The sequence below is a fragment of the Mirounga angustirostris genome, unplaced genomic scaffold, assembly GCF_029215605.1.
Source record: "Mirounga angustirostris isolate CCGP_5_RB_7025 unplaced genomic scaffold, mMirAng1.0.hap1 SCAF_12, whole genome shotgun sequence".
NCBI lineage: Eukaryota > Metazoa > Chordata > Mammalia > Carnivora > Phocidae > Mirounga > Mirounga angustirostris.
The window spans coordinates 21,775,698-21,791,741 of NW_026991720.1; the positions used below are offsets into that span (position 1 = coordinate 21,775,698).

Below are 16,044 nucleotides of genomic sequence, written 5' to 3' on the forward strand. Positions count from 1 at the left end.
TGTCCTCACTTAGTTTAAATGAGAGACCAGTTTTTAGTCAGATGGAGTGGAGGTGAGGAATGGAATATTGTGTAGGCTTGGTGCAACTTGAAACCACTGATTTCAGTTATTGTCTCTAGATTTGTGATACAGTCGGGCAATCAAAATTTGTTCTGAAGAACCTTCAGCATTACACGGTCCATCCGAATTTGGTAGGTGGATTCATCCCCCCAAGGTCCCTAAGAGTAAGGTCCAGGAGTGGTGCCACCAGCTTCTGTGACTGCACAGGCTTGTAGCACAGGGAAGCAGAGCTGTCCTGGGACACTTACACCAGGGGCAGTGCTGAGTGTGGTGACGGTGAGGGACAAGGGAGGAACTGGGAAGAAGGTGGTCCCTGCGGCTGATTTTTTTGGTATTTTTTTAGAGAGAGTGCGCAAGCATGCGCACGCAGAGGTGGGGTGGGAGTGGAGGGGCAGAGGGAGAGGGAGAGAGGGAATCCCAAGCAGGCTCCACACCTAGCATGGAGCCCGCTGTAGGGCTCAGTCTCACTACCCTGAGATCATGACCTGAGCCAAAATCAAGAGTTGGACACCCAACTGACTGAGCCACCCAGGTGCCCTGCAGCTGATTTATTTTTAAGTTGAGAAAACCTATTTCTAATCAGAGGTACTCTATTCTCTCCCTCTCTAATCCTCTGCCTCCTTCCTATAGACAGAAAAGCAAATTTAGTGGGACAGCCCCTTCTCCCACCACATCTTAAATGACATGTTGTCTTTTGTGACTTCTTTTCCTTTATAAGGTTGTGCTTATTAGGCACATTAATGTGGTTGTGCCTGTGGAGAAATGTCGGTGGGTGGGAAGATGCAGACAGGCGCTGTGTTGGGCTCCCTGAACAAGGAAGGAGCTTTGGTCTCTGGCAATTTCTCCCTTTGCCTCAGAGAGAGTTGTAGAGAAGGCCATTTAGGCTTAACATGGAAACTTCTGTTTGCCCCATCGTGTTGGGCGAGATGTGACGCTTTTTCAGAAGAACTAAGTCATCTTGCTCCTTTTATGTGGAAACTTTTCCAACTCATTTCCTCACCCCTTAGACTATTTGTGGGGACTGCTCTGAGAGCAGAAAGGGATGGGGAGGTTCAGATATTTTCTGTAAAACAAATTTCAGAGCAGATTTGTCCAGCCTATGTACAGCCTCTGTCCCTCCCCTAGCCAATTGATTTGTTAATTTTGTCTTGATCTAATCCCTTTGTCTCTCTGGAAACCTCTGTGTTGCTCAGGCCCAGTACTATGAGCCTTTGAAGCCCACAGCCCTGCAGAAAATCCTGGCTCGAAACAGGAAAATCAGAAGCTTCATGTTAAAAGTAGCAGAGTACGATCAGGATAAGACCTTACTGATTATGACCAACAACCCACTTCCCTGCCCAACTGACCAGCAAGGAAAGGACATGGCCCCAAAATACTTTTCCAAGGAGTTGCTACTCAAGGTAATGACACATGGGGAAGCATCCTGGCATCCTGAGGAAGGACCCCCAGGAACTGGGAGCTAGCTTGAAGAAGGGAGTTAAATTAACAGGGAAGATGGTATTCAGGAGCCAGCTTCTTCCTTCTTTCTCCTTGCTCTGTACTTACATACACACACACAGACACACACACACATAATCTGGAGAGCCTGAGAAAGGCTCAGAATTGCACAAGCTTGTGCCATGAAACTTCATCGCATGGTCCTAATTAGAAATTGTTCCTCCTTGGCCAAAGACATTTAGTTTGTAATTAACCAAAGGTGAAATAGCCACTGGCTTTCTAGTTGAGTATAAAGCAGTAAAGGATAAATCAGGAAATGAAGAATGAGGACCAGAAATAACTAATGGGAAATGAGTAAAGGGTTATTATGCTTTACACCCACTGCTTTTGGGTGTCAGGAGAAGTGGAGAGGAACAGAGCAGAGAATTTACTATCATGGCAGCCAGACATTTGGGACTTGATTCTACACTATAGAAGTTCATGTTCAATCCAATAAACAATTGCTGAACATACACTAAACAAAGAACTAAAATATAAAGATGCTTTCAGAATAGTTTCTATCTGGAAGGAACTTGGAGTCTAGTAGGAGACACTGCTCAATACATGAGAAATATACAAGTTATTATAATATACCAGGATATATGGATAATAAGAGAATATGTGAGATACAGAACTAAAGTAGAATAGAGCTCTGTATCTTTGTTGGTGGAAAGGGAGTCATCAGGGAGGTTTTACAGAGGAGGAATCCCCTGACAAAAGAATGGGAGAATATCCCCATCAGAGGAAAAGGCAGAGGCATGAAGACCCACGAAAGTGAGGCACATTTATGGAGATGTGAAAGAGTAAATGAGGGGGACATAAAAGGTATAATCAAATTGGCATTTTAGAAAGACTGTTTTTGGAGGTTGGGAGAAAGATGTGTTCACTGTGGAAGAGATACAAATCAGAAAGATTAGTTGCGATGTTACTACAACAGTCAAGGTGAGAGATGCTGAAGAATTGGACTAAATAGCAGAGGAAGTGAAGAAAATAAATTTAAAAGATATTTATTTATTTAAAAGATAAAAAAGATCTTGACAGCCTTGAGAGCAGGCCTAATACGACCAGAAGAAATTGAATAAAGCGAAAGTGCAAACAAAAGAATCTAATTATCACAGAAATTACCCAAGACAGACCCTTGTGATACAATGTGGTGAATTTGAGGTTCGTGCTTCCTTAGGTCCTAGATGAATGGCAGTAAAACTTCCTCTCCAAATGGAGGGTAAAATGCTAATACGCGGTGATACATGCTGAACATGAGTTTGTTAACGAATTCATTGCCTATGGTCTCTTGGGTCTCAGAATTTGTGCCCTTTGAGCATAAACTCCATGGTCAGTTCTCAGTGGTTATGGGTAATGTACACTGAGAGAGGAATGAATGCCGGGCTAGGATTGTCCTACTCAAGGTAGAGAAGGAAATACAAGACTATCGTGTAGCTTGATGTAAGAAGAACTTTCTTCCAACAGCTGGTACTATATGAGCCTTCCAAATGACTTGCAGGACCTGATCACATTCATGAGCAAATTGTGCTACCAGCCAAATTGTAGTAATAGAGTTAAGGCACTGATTGTCAAAGACTGACACCATGGTAATTCTACAGGCTCTCTGGAACAAGTGCCCAATATCTAGAACGCTTCTTTCATATTTACGCTGCAACCCCCCTTTCCCTTGCTAGACAAATGTGACAGTATTTAGTGAGCCTAAGATCGTATACAAAAGAAGCATTCTTTTGCTATGCGCAGGCACAGGTATAAGAAAAGGGTGGGTTCCAGCAGGCAAATCGAAGATCGGAGCAAGCATGTCTGTCACAGGGATGGCTAACTCACAGCCTCTTCTAAGTGAAATGGCCCTACCACCACCCATGAAGAAAAGGATGCCTTAAAGTCTTTGATTCTATGACCTTTAGTAATGGTGAAATGATAATCTCACAAAACATCCCATTTCATGACCTTTCCACTGCAGACCTGGGACCTGAGGGGGACACTAGACCCAGTGAAGCAAAATTCATAGGCTGATCAGTGACCCATGGTACAGATTGGTATCCTGAAATGAAAACAAAAAAACCCCCAAAAGCCAAAACCAAACCCTCACCAAAGTCAACCAACCTATCAACAGCCAAAAATCCCCAGACCGATCAGATTCCTGCTTCCAGGCACCTGAGTTGGGAAAGGGGAAGATGAAGGCAGTGGGAATGAAAGCTGAAAGGACAGGTAGAGAGAAGCCATTAAAAAAAAAAAATTAAACCAGGAGGAAGAGGGGAGTATAGGGACCATGAAATCAGAGGAGGGGCAGGATAAAGTTCTAGAGAAGTAGAAATGAATTAGCGGAAGCTACAGGTAGAAGAAACATACAGAATAAAGGTAGGGAGTAGACACGATAGAGAGAGAGAAGGAAGCTGACAGGGAGAAAGTAGGAGACAAGCTAATGATAGGGCACCAGAGATGAGATACACCAACTCATGCCGTGGTAGTCCTTAGCTAGTGCTGTCCTGAATCCCAAATACTTTTCCACTCCTGTTTTTCTGCCATGAGGTCTAGCTCTGGTAACGTTTCTGCTCTTTTTGCGGCCAGACTCTTAGCTCCTAGGCACATGTGCTCTTAGAGTAAAACCTCTATTTGTTGAGGTAACTTGAACAGAAGTTCCTCAAAACTGGAAGAGCTTAAAGAGAACGAGTACAGAATTTAAAAGACATGGTTCAACAGGAAGTATTTTTTTTTAAGAGGCTTTAAAATTCTGTGAGAATCAGCTCAGTATGTGTCATTTAATCAGTCTGGTCATTCATTTAGTCTTTCATTGATTCAACAAGTATTTATTGAGCACCTAACTTTGTGCCAGGCACTGTTATGGGTAGTAGGGATAGATCAGTGACTACACCGAAGTCCACCAGAATGAAATTTAATTCTAGGGAGGCCGACAGACCCTAAGTAAGCAAACAGATACTGTAGAATGTGGTAAGTGCCATGACAAAGCAAGATAAGGGAATGGAGCACGATGGGTGTGAGGGGCAATTTTAGATAGCGTAGTTAAACAAGACTCTCAGAAGAGGTGATGACATTTGAATAGAGACTTTAACAGGGTGATGGGATGTGTCCTACTGTTGCTAGCATATTGTTTTCATTTCAGATTGCCATACATTAGGAAGAATATAAACAGTAGCTTTCTCAAATGAGTTACAGGAAAAATCAGGAGGATAGAGAGCCCAAAGCCAGATCACAAGAAGAAAAGTTCAAAATAGGGGCAATGTTGAGCCTAAGAGAGGAGAACGAGCTTAGAAGGCACGTGATGGATCTCTTCAAATTCTTTAAGGACTGCGGGAGAGACACTAGATTTGTTCTGTTTGGGCTATCGGGTAGAAGTTGTGGGGGGGACAGCCAACAGCTGAGCAAAGAGAAATAGGTTGAGTTTTTAGGTACAGGAAGATTGGCCACTTGATAGTAATATTGTGGAGGGGATAAGAGAGTCAGATGAATGGTTAGACTGGGTGACCTTTAAGATCTTTCCTTAAAGTCTTTGATTCTATGACCTTTAGTAATGGTGAAATGATAATCTCACAAAACATCCCATTTCATGACCTTTCCACTGCAGACAGAGAATGGAATGTGAATGAGGCAGTCATCTTTGAGAAAAGAAGGTAGCGTCCCATGGATTTCTTTCCCAATTTATTACCAAGTGCTCAGTTTCCTAAGTGATTCACTAACTGAATCCTTCTCAAAACTGGGTAAAGTCCTCTACCATTCACTTCAAAGGGCCACTGGACAAGTCCAATCAATGACTTAAGACACTGACCAAGCTTTGGACATGTCATCTGGCAACAAAACAAATGGGTTCAGAGTTCCCACCCCCCACCTCTCATCTGCAGTTTAGCGTTCTGTGGTTTCAGTTACCCACAGTCAACCTGGGGGCCAGAAGCAGATGATTCTCCTTCAGGAGTAGCCTAACGCTAAGTCACGATGCCTAGGTCACTCACCTCCCTGCATCTCATCATGTGGGCATTTTATCATCTCACATCAGCACAAGAAGAAAAAGGGTCAGGGCAGTACATTATTTCAAGTGAGAAAGAGAGAGACCACATTCACATAACTTTTCTTACAATGTCATTATTCTATTTTATTGATTGTTGTTATTAATCTCTTACTGTGCCTAATTTATAAATTAAACTTTATCATAGGTATGTACGTATAGGAAAAAATATAGTGTGTATCGAGGGCTCGGTACTATTCATGATTTCAGGCATCCACTGGGGGTGTTAGAATGTATCTTCTATGGATAAGAGGGGTCAACTCTAGTAGCCCACTCAGGGAACTGCTTCCTTTTCTTTTGATTTCAGTCCGCTCTTCCCTCTCTGACAGGTTTTGTTGCATCATTTTAGAGGAACTGAAGTTTAGTCCAGGAAATTAGTTCAGTCGCAAGGGCTCAGCTTACTCCCTCACTTACTCTTCTTTCCTCTGCTGCAGGAAAGTTATCGGCACAAACCCCCTGAGAACTTCTGCCTACCCCTGATGTCTCAGAAAAAAAAGTTAAGGTCTGGGCTGAAACCAACCTTTCCTATGACTCTGTTGGAGGATCCTACATCCAAGCGAGAACAGTGGTTTAGGTGAAGTCCCGGCTCTTGTACTCATTTTCTTCCTATCATTTCCTTATTCATGTTACTATCTCTTTTCATCACAATTTAACAAAAGCTTTTTGATTGTAGGAAATATACATAACTGCATAATAATAAGACAGCTTTCCTACATGACCCCCAACCTCATTTATACCCTAATGAAAAGAAACAATAATGCAAAACTAAGGTTTTTCCACTGAGAATGATTTTCAAGAGTGAAAAGAGTACTCAAAGATCTATGAGAGGAAATAGAACAACATTGTCTCTCAGTGCATGTGAAGGGCCGTAGCTTAAGAACAATGTGCTATTAGATTTCATTTGAAACTAGTTATAGGAGCAGCCCCCATCTAATGTGGGGAGGAGAGAAGAGATTTTATATTGTTTTTATTTTTTAGATTCTTAAAATTTTTATTTTTTAAAGATTTTATTTATTTATTTGACAGAGAGAGCCAGAGAGCACAATTGGGGTTGGGGTGGGGGAATGGCAGAGGGAGGGGGAGAAGCAGGCTCCCTGCTGAACAGAGAGCCCAACATGGGGCTATATCCCAGGACCCTGGGATCATGACCTGAGTCGAAGGCAGATGCTTAACTGACTGAGCCACCTATGGGCCTGAGAAGAGATTTTAGAGTTCCTTCACAGATTTACAATGCTAGGTTCTAGAAGCATCCCTTCCACTAAGCAATACTCCCACTCCATACCAATGAGCACTCTCTGGTGACTGTCCTTTCTTCTCCCCCAGAAGTAGAGTGTAGTGACTGGTTCCATTAACCCCCTGGCCTAGGATCTACTAAATGAGCTTTCTTTCTTAAGGTTTTCCACCAACAATGATTTCAAGAGTGAAGGGAAGTATTTAAAGGTCTATGCTTTGAGGAAACAGAAAAAAATGTACCCCCAGCTCAACTTTGCTTCAGTCTGTAAAAGAGATATGAGGAAAGATGGTAAGTTTCTTTCTTTTAAAGCAAAGGCTTACAGATCTGAGATGTGGGCAAGAGGGACAACCTTTTGGGGGCAAGAGATAAGGACAAATCAACATTTCTTATGGAGGTTCTGGAGACTGTTTTTCCTTGTAGCCTGGAAGCTAAGAACTGTTAAAAGGCCTGACTGATACTAGGCTTTGGACTCTGTTAAACCCTCAAATTTCGTTTCTTTTATTTTTAACCCTCAAATTTCAATAAAGCTCTAGGATAGTGTTTCCCAAACTACTCACCTACCACTTTAATAGTTTGGGCCATATTGATGTATTATTTGCCTTGTTATTTATATAATGTTTTTCTTTAAAAGTTTTTTGTTGTTCTTTTCTTAATACTATATCATATGATATACTAGTTACATGTTTTTTTCTGACATACATTTAGTCAAATCTATAGTAATTAAAATTTAAAATATTTATGTATCACCCAAATCTGCCTTGTATTATGCACGTCACACTTTGTGGAAAACTGTTCTAGAAGGACCAAAGGATAAGTCTGTGGGTTTCAGAAGTTCATGAGTTTCTTTGGGGTCGAGGCAGGACATGGTGTGGAAGGGGTTTGGGATAAGGTTTTATGGAAGAGAATGCAGTGACAATTCTCCCCACACATTATCATTCATTTAACACTGATGGGACAACTATAAGTGTTGAGCACTTATCAAGCACCAAGACTGTTTTTTTTCCCCCCCAGCCCTGGAATAATAAGTAGGGATATTTATTTCCTTCAAGGGAAATTCCACCCCTCCACCGAGGCAAGTTTTGAGCTTTATAAGCAAGATAAGATGAACATAAGTTAATAGCACATTTAGTAAAGCTGGAGTTAAATCTTAAATGACTATATGTAGGATATCAGCAGTTTGGTTTAAGTCAATATTGGGGGAAAGAATTTCTCTAGAATCTAGAATCCAATCTAGATTAGAATTTCTCTAATTTTTCAAGGGCATGAACCTTTAAGGATCTACCCAATTTACATTTCTAAACAGAACACTTAATATCTCAGTCTATAGCAATTAGTAGATTTTTGGTGACTTTACAGTTTCTCCCAAGAAAATTGAGTACCTACTTACTTGACTTATGCATCTAAAGGGCCCCTTGTGATGCTTTCCCTAAACAAAGACAGTTTGGGGCGGGGGACTGTGAAGTTGAAACAATGTCTCCGCTTCAAGTAAGAGAGACTGCTAGCAAACCCTCCTTCTGCCAATAGCCAGTCACGTTCCATGTTTGCCAGGCATCCAAATAAAGAAAGATTAGGTAGAAAATGGTTTGGATGGGGGCCATAATTGGATGGGGGCTGATTAGGAGGCTGTCCAAGAGATGGATGATAGGGCCAGAATGAAGGTGATAGCAGTAGGAATAAGGAAACAGATCCAAGGGATATTTACAAGACATACTGCATCAAAAAAGTGCGAGGGATGGAAGCAAAAAGAGCCCGGGATGGAAGCTTCCAAGGACAGGCAGAGGTTGAAAGAGAATCTGGATAAAGTGAGGACACTGAAGCCAAAGGTAGAAACAGTTTCTTAGGTACACTCTCAGACAGGAGAACGGAAAACCACATGCAACTTGAGGAAAAGGCTCAGAGGAATATGAATATACAAGTGAATGCATCTTATTAAGAGTTATCTAAGTGTCAGTATGGTTGCAGGTGGAATCATTTGAAAGGGGCGGGATGAAACAGGGAAGACTCCAAACTGGCAGTGTCTTAAACTGGGTTTTGATGAAGGGAAGGGATCCAGAACTATAAAGAAGGTTGGGCATGGTAGTCCGTGGTCCAAAATTTACCCTCTTGCTATAAGAGTAAAGACCAGCTTCCTGGTCTCTCCAAGGGGGTCTCTTTCCTGCCTCACACTGAGTGTCCTTTTAGATCCTCTGGAAATCCACATTTACCAAGGTGCCCTGTGCTTTGTTGCAGTCGCCAAGTCAGGAAGTGACCTGCCGACTTCCAAGCTGATGTGGGAACCACTAACCCTTTCGTCGCTCCTGGAAGAGAAACTCACCAGAACTGTGCCAGGGGAGAGCACCTTCCGCAATGGAAGGGCCCAGCAGTGGGTTATAAAAAACGCCACAGTCGTCAAGTGAAAACAAACCCTCCAGGCTTCCCCGCCTCGGTCTCCAGAGACTAAGGGGCCTGCAGAAGTCACCATCCAGGGCGTGTCAACCAAATAAAACCGCATTCTGCCCGCTCCGGGCTTGGGCTGCCCGGTCGCTGGCAGGGTTGGCCAGGGCCAGCCCCCGTCTCCGACCTGTCGCTGCAGGGGCCCCAGCGCCTGGCCCCGCCTCCGCCCGACTGGGGGAGGAGGAGAGGGCGTGGCCGCGTCCCTAGGGGACCAGAGCGGCCGCGGCAGCCGGGGGAGGGCGGGCCTTCTCCCCGAGTGACGGGACGGCGACCCAACCGGCGCCTGAGCACGGGGCCGGCCTTCCTGCAGCCTCTTCCGCTCGCCGGCCGCGGCGCCTGGGACGGTTGCGGTGGGTCTGGGCGCTGGGAAGTCGTCCAAGATGATTAAAAAATTCGACAAGAAGGACGAGGAGTCTGGTACGCGCTGGGCTTCTGACGCCCACCCTCAGCCGCGGGGGCCCCTTCCCCGCCCGCCGCCACCTGCTCTCGGGGGCCCGAAGGCGTGGGCGCCGGTGTGCCAGGGGGCCGGAGTTGGAGCCCGCCCCTCCCTCCGCCCGGCTCCGCTCTGCTGCAGCCTGGGGCCTGCCCCTAGCCCCTCCCCCGGGCGCCGGAGCCTCCCCTCGGGTCGCGCGCTCCGGCCCCGCGCCCGCGCGCCGCGTCGGGCAGCTCGGCGGCCCCGCCCCCCGCTCCCGCCCCCGCCCCCTCCCCCTGGCGCAGCCCCTCGGAGCAGCCTCCGCCGCGCTCGCCGGGGGTGGGCTGCCCGCAGAGGAGGCGGGCCCACGGCGCGTGGCGGAGGGAGTGGGTGCGCGCGTGTGAGAGCGGGGGGTGCTGGTAGTGGTAGGCCCAGAGTGGGTCTGTGCTCGACGGGACAGTATGTGCGTGCGTGTGTGTGTGTATGAACTTGGAAGTGCCTTGTACCTTCCAGTCTTCCCGGGGACCTTAACTCTGTCCGCTTCCCAGGGGGTTAAGACTGTCCCATGGTACATCGGTCATTTAATGCTCAGGCATCCAAAAGTGAGTTGCGTCCAGAGCAAATGGGGAAGATGCCAAGCCACCTAAAAACAACAAACCCCCCCAAACTCCCAAACCAAAAACCCTCAGTGTTTGGTGCTGCTTTCCCATGGTGTGGTCGAGGTTTGGGTTAGTAGATCTCCATGGCCCCTTCCAGCTTGATAGGATTCTTTGCTAACTCTTTTCTGCTTCTCAGTAATTGTTGGAAACATGTAAGATCGTGCTTGCCTTTGGGGAAATCCAAAGGGCCCAGCCAGTCTCATTAATCTTAGCTGTGTGCACATGACATATACTTGTCACATTCGTGTGAAAAGCGGAGAGGGGAAGAAGACGCTCATTTTGGGCAGGGATCCTGCAAAAGAGTACAAGATCTTCAATGACTAGCAATGACAGCTAGTACCAGAATCAAAATGATTTTATTCAATTTATATGTGTATGAGTAATGATTGTCACTGTGATATCCAAGTGGTCACTTCACTTAGGTGAGCTATCCCAAGCATTCAGTACCGTTCTGTAGACAATAAGTTTGTCTAGGACAGCTCTTAAAGGCATTTTTTGTTTATAATATAGGCAGTGGCTCCAATCCTTTCCGGCATCTGGAGAAGAGTGCTGTTTTACAGGAGGTATGACTTGGAAGTATGCTGTGTTCTTTTCTATTCCATTTTAGAATGGTGGGCAGAGAGCCCCTGGAATATGATGACCCAAAATAAGAATTGAGGAATGTAATATTGTGTTCGGAGAATCCAGACTTGAGGGAAAAAGAAGACGGGTTACTTATCCTAGGAGGGTCTAGAGCTTATAGAAATGTAAAAACATGCAGACTCTCCCACATGTTGATAATTTTATTTTATTTTATTTTTTTAAAGGTTTTATTTATTTATTCATGAGAGATAGAGAGAGAGGCAGAGGCAGAGGGAGAAGCAGGCTCCCCGCGGAGCAGGGAGCCCGATGCGGGACTCGATCCCAGGACCCTGGGATCACGACCTGAGCTGAAGGCAGACGCTTAACCGACTGAGCCACCCAGGCGTCCCCATGTTGATAATTTTAAATAAAATTCCAAAGAGGTGTTTAGTACAAGGTTACTGAAGGAAGTTGTAGACATTAAACTAATTGTATTCAAATGCTGTAGATAAATATTGTGATTCTTAACACAGAAAGCCCATAAAGTTGAAGTACCTGATCTAAGGGAGGGAGTTAGTGTGGAATGGAAAATCAAGACCATATTTAATAATGTATCATATACTGTGATAAATTGAAAACTGTAAGCAATTCACATTATTTGGGTATTGTGATCAAACTATGTAATAGTCTATTTGATTAAAGTTGATTTTTTGTAATCTGTTATACAAATGATAGAAAATATGCTATGTATAACAATTTTTTGTCCCATAGGCTCGTATATTCAATGAAACACCCATCAATCCAAGAAGATGTTTGCATATTCTTACAAAGATTCTTTACTTACTGAACCAGGTAAAGTATTTTGATTTTCCTCAGATTTGTTTCCTGGAGTAGAACTATATAACATGCAGTGAAATATTTTCTGGAAAGTATAGTTATTTGTAAAAAATTCACTTAATTTAAAAATATACAGTGCTTGATTAAGGTAAAGATACGTAACACTTCTTGAGGACATGGATTATGACATATACTTCTATTTTATTCATGAGGTACTAGACCAGCCAAGCACATAGTAGGTCTCAACATTGATTCATATTTAACAATTATTAGTTAATGTTAAAACATGTTGTTTAGATTTGTTCAGAGGTCTTTATGTCCCTCCAAAAATATAGTACAAAATCTTACACAAATTCCAGATAGATATTTTACTTTTTTTTGAGGGGGAGGAGTATAATAGTGATGCTTTTCAAGCTTTGATTTTAATATTTAGATTACATATATATTATCCCTACTGTACCATGATTCTGAGCTTAACCATTTTGTGCCTTAATGTCCTTTTCTATAAGTGGGGATTGTGATAGTGTCTGTTTTCTAAAGTTGTAATGATTCAATGAGATAATGAACGTAAAGCACTGAGAATAATCCTGGATATGCGCATTCAGGAATAGTTTTAATTCAGTCATTCAGCAAATATTTATAATATACCTGCTGATTCCTACGCACTGTTTTAGGCACTGGGGATACAGCAGACAAAACACAAGGATTTGTCCTGATAGAACATAAATTCTGTTTGCTGTTACTGTTGCTAATTTTATTTTTTCTTGTGTTTTTGTTTGTTTTGCTTCAGACTGAAAAAGTCTCATGAAATGTCTAGGGCCTTAGAAAATGTGATTTTGTTTCTTAGATTCACACACACGTGCACACCCAAATACACATGTGTATATAGTTCAGGTGGCCTACATATGGTGTTACGAAGGCCATGGTTTCCAATTTGAATTCCATGAGAACATCTTTTTTTTTACTGTGTTTCATGACTGAAGACATGATGAAGCTTTGTTGTTGACAAATGGAGACTGAGCAACAAGTGCGCGCTTTTACACAAAATATATTCTTGTACCAACATCATATCCTTCTGTGGTAGCATATTAGAAACATTTAAGGCAAAGTCAGTTTGATTTAATTTTTCATAGCACACATTGCATCCGGGTTGGCTAAATCCATTATATAAGCAGAGTTTCGAGTAGTTAAAGGTAGTGCAGAGTAGCATATACTTTTATATTGACCAGCATCTCTTTGATGGGCAACTCATGTTGAAACACTTCATTATCTTGATAAGGAAATTACCTGTATAATCTGATAACTAAACACAGTCAACTACATAAACAGGTTTGGGAACCTTAGTTTTATCTTTGGCCTAGTTCTTGGTATTGCTTTATGGAAAAATACTTTTAAATTTCTACCGCATCTGACCTACTCATATATTCTGAATTTCAAGTCCAAAAGTAGGGACTCAGGGCTTACTGATATGACTGAAAAGTGCCCAGACTTCTGTATGTTCACTAAGTATTTATGAAAGAGAGGGAAATCTCTTGCTGATGGGCACATTGGGTACTCTGATATAAGTAATTGTGAATTCTTATACTTTGTCTTTCATCCTCAACTTTTTAAAGTTTTTCATCAAAATTTGTTTATTCTTATACCCATGACAAATAGATTGAAAACTAGTTATAGTCCATGTGAGATCTTAAGCCCTGAAAAGTGATTGAGCCTAACACATTATGAGGACTGCTTTTAATGAAATTGAATATTGACATGTTAATGTCTCAGGTGGTCTGTAATCCGGAATTTTTTGACTTGTGAGTGAAATAGGTTATCTAACATCTTGCTACTTAAAAAAAAATGTCATTCTCAGACAGCAGCATTTGCATAACCGGGAGCTAGTTAGACATGCAAAATTTCAGCCTTCACCCAGAGCTACTGAAGCAGATTCTGCATTTTGGCAAGATCCTCGGATGATTTATTAAGCATGTTAAAGTTCTGATCCAAAGCATCATCCAAAACCTGACTTATATAACTAATCTGCTTCCTGCCTTTTGGTTGGTCACTTCTTACCGTGTTTTCTGGGATTCCTAATATATAGTTCTTTATAATTTAATATTTATTGTGCTCCTATAATATGTCAGGCTTTGTGCTGGGCATTGGATTATAGAAATATAAAAGGTGTGAGCTCTGCTTGTAGGCAGTGTAGTAATAACATGCCATTCTGATTAGGAACTCAACTTGCTACTACTTTTTACTTGTAAACTGTGGTTCTCTAGGGAGATTAAAATAGTTACTGCTAAAAGGTTAGAGACTACTATTCCAGAACTTTTATAGCATAGTGTGTGATATTGAATTATTTTAAATAAGGAGTGGACAAAATGGCCATACAGGTTTATAAATTGAAAGCCAGAAAAATAGCACAGAGGCAGAATGTTTACAAAGAAATTTTTTCCCTGAATTTTAAAGGCTTTTTGCAGAAATAAAGAGAAAATCCTTAGTATACCTTTTTTAAGTTTAAGAAATTGTTTTCAATTTTCCTTAGGGCGAACACTTTGGAACTACAGAAGCCACAGAAGCCTTCTTTGCAATGACTCGATTGTTTCAATCTAATGATGTAAGTCTTTTTATTTTATTCTTTTAGGCTGGAAGAGCTCCTTTTATTCTTTTTCCCTGGGGAGCTTGGAGTGTTCCAAATTAGAAAAGGTCGCCTGAAATATTTAAAATTACTTAAACATTATTTATCTTCATAACATTTTTAAATGTTCATTAAAGGCCACATGAATGTGAAAGATTGACAGTATACAGCATAAAGCTCTCCCCCCACAGATCTCTCACGTGGTCGTAAAAGCTGCTCACATCCAGCGTGTGGCATGCCACTGTGAAAGCCGGCCGGTGTGGAAGTCAGTGGACATAGTTACCACATCTCTAAGTTTCCAGTCACGTTTCTGGTGGGCCTGGGGTTGCTGTTGATCAGCAGCAGGGCTGGCTGGTGAGAAGTGCCAGAGCAGTGTGGGGAAGAGGACATGGGGTGGGGAAAAAGAAGAGTAAGGACAAACCAAAGCTGCCAGCACCTCACTGTTTGTGTCTCACTGCCTTAAGCCACCCTGACTTTCAGAGCATAGTGTCTCTGCTGCTTTACTTCTGTTTTCTAAATGTGGTGCGTAGTTCTCTTTTGCCCAACACTAGCTCAGAACCTACACGGGAGGGAGTTCTGGGAGATAGACAGACTTCCCAGCTTTCTGTTGATGTAAATTGTCCAAATCTTGCAGTATTTTTGGTATATACTGCATATCTTCACCAGCCACATTTTGTGCACAACCCCCAGGAACTTGTAGGATTTGAGTGTGGTTATTTTTATTTATTTATTTATTTTTTTAAAGATTTTATTTATTTATTTGAGAGAGAGAATGAGAGACAGAGAGCACGAGAGGGAAGAGGGTCAGAGGGAGAAGCAGACTCCCCGCCGAGCAGGGAGCCCGATGCGGGACTCGATCCAGGGACTCCAGGATCACGACCTGAGCCGAAGGCAGTTGCTTAACCAACTGAGCCACCCAGGCGCCCCTTGAGTGTGGTTATATGTGTGGATAATGATAAGATCCGGGAGTAGGTCCTCAGGAGCTCAGCAGTCTCTTGTAGGGCAACTCTCTCAGGTGAGGCCATTACACATTCTTCAGGCAAAGGGAGACTCATTTCCTCAGAGAATGAAGAGCTGCTTGTACTTGCAGAGGAGGCTTGGGGAATTTAGGGGTTCAAGGTACTCAGCTTCATCAGAATCTGCCCGTATGTCCCCATCCCAATTTTCAGGGTCCCACTCCTTGCCAATGCCCCACAGGGTATGTATTGAATTTTCATTGTCTTTCAGCCACATGGAGGGTTTGCTTTTCAGAATTCTCAGAGTTGTGTCCACATGACACAGGCTTTCTATTAAAGGTGTTACAGAAGACTCTAGTCCCTTACCCAGACCTTGAGCTGTGAATTTCAAACTCGGGACTCATTTATTTTACCAAGTTCTCCAGTGTACTTAGAAGCAACTAACCCATTATATAACACATTTTTACAAAATATTCTATGGCAGCAACCACTGGGTTACCCAAACCTTGTCTTTTATAGGTCCTTACTGATGCTTCTCTGCAGGTGATGATTTAAGTATTTTGCCTCTGCATGCCATGGACAACTAGTCTCCCCTTTACCACTAGAAACAGGGTCATTAATGCCTTTTATCGAATCAGAGAAGCAATTTTAGATTTCTATTGTTAAGGTCCTGTTTCCCTTTAATCACTTCCTGTACCAGAAATTCAGGGCTCAATCAGGGAAGCAGAACCACTGTGATTATTAATAGGTTTATGTATTAGAGGAGTTAGACTAG

The 16,044-nt window shown here is 42.8% G+C and overlaps 2 protein-coding genes across 13 annotated transcripts in view; both read left to right on the forward strand.

The window, feature by feature from the left end:
* TSGA13 (testis specific 13) overlaps positions 1-9,200 on the forward strand; it is a 119,021-nt gene extending 109,821 nt beyond the window's left edge. For all 10 annotated transcript variants that reach the window (XM_064574941.1, XM_064574942.1, XM_064574946.1 and 7 more), the window contains 5 exons: positions 120-191; positions 1,254-1,460; positions 5,992-6,131; positions 6,952-7,079; positions 9,021-9,200. In XM_064574941.1, coding sequence (XP_064431011.1) covers positions 120-191; positions 1,254-1,460; positions 5,992-6,131; positions 6,952-7,079; positions 9,021-9,187 — 714 coding nt within the window. In that variant the 3' untranslated portion in view covers positions 9,188-9,200. The remainder of the gene's footprint in view (positions 1-119; positions 192-1,253; positions 1,461-5,991; positions 6,132-6,951; positions 7,080-9,020) is intronic.
* Positions 9,201-9,519: 319 nt separating this feature from the next.
* The window catches only part of COPG2 (COPI coat complex subunit gamma 2), a 120,111-nt gene continuing 113,586 nt past the window's right edge, over positions 9,520-16,044 (forward strand). For 2 of the 3 annotated variants that reach the window (XM_045864257.3, XM_045864258.3), the window contains exons 1-4: positions 9,520-9,641; positions 10,806-10,858; positions 11,628-11,708; positions 14,221-14,292. In XM_045864257.3, coding sequence (XP_045720213.1) covers positions 9,605-9,641; positions 10,806-10,858; positions 11,628-11,708; positions 14,221-14,292 — 243 coding nt within the window. In that variant the 5' untranslated portion in view covers positions 9,520-9,604. Of the gene's footprint in view, positions 9,642-10,805; positions 10,859-11,627; positions 11,709-14,220; positions 14,293-16,044 lie in introns of those variants that run through there. The other variant, XM_064574938.1, reaches the window with a different exon arrangement.